This window comes from Corvus brachyrhynchos, unplaced genomic scaffold, assembly GCF_000691975.1.
Source record: "Corvus brachyrhynchos isolate BGI_N302 unplaced genomic scaffold, ASM69197v1 scaffold4, whole genome shotgun sequence".
Lineage (NCBI taxonomy): Eukaryota > Metazoa > Chordata > Aves > Passeriformes > Corvidae > Corvus > Corvus brachyrhynchos.
Genome location: NW_008237878.1, coordinates 106670 through 109215, shown reverse-complemented (window position 1 = coordinate 109215; position 2546 = coordinate 106670). Strand labels below are relative to the sequence as shown.

The following is a 2546-nucleotide window of genomic DNA, read 5'->3' as shown; positions in this document are numbered from 1 at the left end:
AGCGGCCGCCCCGGGCCCCCCTGCATCGGGCCCGCGGCGGGCGGATGGTGCCATTCGCCGGCTGGAGCCTTCCGCTGCACTACGGGCAGGGCCACCTCCAGTCACACCTGCACACCCGCCGCCACTGCTCCCTCTTCGACGTCTCCCACATGCTGCAGGTAGCGGGGTCGGGATGAGGGGGCTGGAGCAGGGGTGTACCCGCACCAACTCACAACCCACCCCCCCGGCCCCTTGCAGACCCTGGTGTACGGCCAGGACCGCATCAGGTTCATGGAGAGCCTGGTAGTGGGGGACATCGCCGAGCTGAAGCCAGGACAGGTACAGCGCACTGGGCGGGCACCAGGCATCCAGCAGGGTCGGAGGTCCCCGGGATGGCCTGGGAGGGTCCAGGCAGCCCGCTCATTCTTCCATGGGCCGTGTCCCGCAGGGCACCCTGACGCTGCTCACCAACGAGAAGGGTGGCATCACAGACGACCTCATTGTCACAAACACGTCAGAAAATCACCTCTATGTGGTGTCCAACGCCGCCTGCGCTGACAAAGACTTGGCCATCTTGAGGGTATGGGGCTGCACGAGCGGGAGGTGGGGACACGCAGTGGGAAGGAGTCCTTCCGCCTTTTGGTGACACCCGTGGTTGCGCAGGGTGAGGTGGCCATGGCCACATGTGGGGCTGGCACCGGCCTGGCCCCCGTGCTAGCAGCCCACTGTCACCCTGGCAGGACAGAGCAGCGCAGCTGCAGGCCACCGGCAGTGACGTACACCTGGAGGTGTCAGACAACGCGCTGCTGGCTCTGCAAGGTAGTGGGGGCCCCACGTGGGCCTGCCCTCCTCCAGGTCCTCACCTGGTGGATGTCACTGCCCTCCCCACCTCCCTCCCCTCCCCTGGGCACTGCCATCTTCCAGCCACCTGCATCCCTAGGTCCCTCCATGGCACGGGTTCTGCAGGCAGGGCTGTCAGATGACCTGGCCAAGCTCTCCTTTATGAATAGCATCACCACGACCGTCTTTGGCGTGCCAGGCTGCCGTGTCACGCGCTGCGGTTACACCGGCGAGGATGGCGTGGAGGTACCCTGGGAGCTGCACCAGCATCCCCACTGCGGTACTGATGCAGGGGAAGGCCATGCCCCACTGACGCTGCCCGTGTCCCGCTGTAGATCTCGGTGCCCGCGGGGCGGGCAGTGGAGCTGGCCGAGCAGCTCCTGGGTGTCCCCGATGTGTGGCTAGCAGGTCTGGCAGCCAGGGACAGCCTGCGCCTGGAGGCTGGGCTCTGCCTCTACGGCAATGACATCGACGAGACGGTCACCCCTGCTGAAGCTGGGCTGATGTGGACCTTAGGTAGGTCCACCTCTGCCTCCACCTCCTCCTTGGGACAGGCAGAGCAGCAAGGTGTCCCCAGAGGGTACAAGGGGACCAGTCAGGTATCACCAACCCTCACCCATCTCTGCCCTGCAGGGAAACGCCGGCGTGTGGCCATGGACTTCCCTGGTGCTGCTGTCATCATGGCACAAGTGAAAGAGAAGCCGAGGCGCAGGCGTGTGGGGCTGACATCGGTGGGACCTGCCATCCGGCCCCACATGGCCATCCTGGGCCCCGAAGGCAGGCCTGTGGGTAGGTGGGGGCAGTGGGGCTGGTACGGGCATGACCCTGAGCTGCGGCCATGGCATGGGCAGGGGCTGACCAGCCCCCACTCACCTCCCCATATCCTCACATTCCAGGCACAGTGACCAGCGGCTGTCCCTCACCCTGCCTGGGCAAGAACATCGCCATGGGCTACGTGGAGGCAGCGCACAGCCGGGCTGGCACCGAGCTCACCGTCGAGGTGCGGAAGAAGCAGCACCCTGCCGTCATCACCAAGATGCCCTTCGTGCCCACCCAGTACTACATGGCCAAGTGAGGCCAGCACATGCCGTGGGCACAGTGCCCTGGCCCAAATAAACACCCTGTCCCATTCCCCTGGCCTCCTCTCTGGTGATGGTGGCGGTGCCAAAGCAAGGGGCAGCAGGTGGGCACAGCACTTTAATGGTGTTGGCAGTACCCAGCCGATGGTCCTGGTGCTGCTCACTCCCGGTGCGTCTTCATGGGCTCTGCTGCCAGGCCATCCCTGCAAAAGAGAGGCAGCGTGAGCATGGGTGGGGCAGCACCCAGCACAGCACCCCAGCACCAGGGCAGGCACCTGTCTGTCTGTGTGGGATGGGCAGGGCTGGGGGGCACTTACTGGGGCATACTGGTCTGGGGTGCAGCTGTGGGGGTGCTCACTGGTCTGGGGGCACAGCTTGGGGCAATTGCTGGGGGGCACTTGTCAGAAGCCACAGCTGGGGGGGGTAACCGGGGCCGGTGTCCCAGAGGACCCCATCCGGACCATACTGGGCAGGCGGGCAGTCACTGGGCTGTACTGGTGCAGGAGTGCAGCTGGGGGGACACTCACTGGGGGACACTGGGCAGGGGTCGCTCACCGGGCTGCGCTCCAAGAGCACTGGCCGGACGCGGGGGAAGCCAGGCAGGCCCGCGGGGGGGATCAGCGGTTTTGGGCCCGGTAGCGGTCGGGA

At 66.1% G+C, this 2546-nt stretch overlaps 1 protein-coding gene and 1 long non-coding RNA gene across 2 annotated transcripts; one reads left to right on the top strand and one right to left on the bottom strand.

Moving 5' to 3' along the window:
* Positions 1-6: 6 nt before the first annotated feature.
* AMT (aminomethyltransferase) lies at positions 7-1951 on the top strand. The gene is made up of 8 exons (XM_017732330.1): positions 7-158; positions 238-318; positions 428-559; positions 720-798; positions 920-1065; positions 1155-1335; positions 1453-1608; positions 1716-1951. Exons 1-8 carry the CDS (start codon positions 45-47, stop codon positions 1892-1894), a joined length of 1068 nt encoding a protein of 355 aa, XP_017587819.1. The 5' UTR covers positions 7-44; the 3' UTR covers positions 1895-1951.
* A 52-nt stretch (positions 1952-2003) lies between these two features.
* Positions 2004-2540, bottom strand: LOC108446242. The gene is made up of 2 exons (XR_001861378.1): positions 2454-2540; positions 2004-2101 (listed from the first exon to the last, which is right to left on the bottom strand). It is a non-coding gene; the product is annotated as an uncharacterized LOC108446242 (long non-coding RNA).
* Positions 2541-2546: the final 6 nt, after the last annotated feature.

Coding starts and splice junctions, on each gene's coding strand:
- AMT (XM_017732330.1), top strand. CDS start 45: ATGGTGCCATTCGCCGGCTGGAGCCTTCCGCTGCACTACGGGCAGGGC. Junction 159..237: donor ACGTCTCCCACATGCTGCAG/GTAGCGGGGTCG, acceptor GGCCCCTTGCAG/ACCCTGGTGTACGGCCAGGA. Junction 1,066..1,154: donor CCGGCGAGGATGGCGTGGAG/GTACCCTGGGAG, acceptor GTCCCGCTGTAG/ATCTCGGTGCCCGCGGGGCG.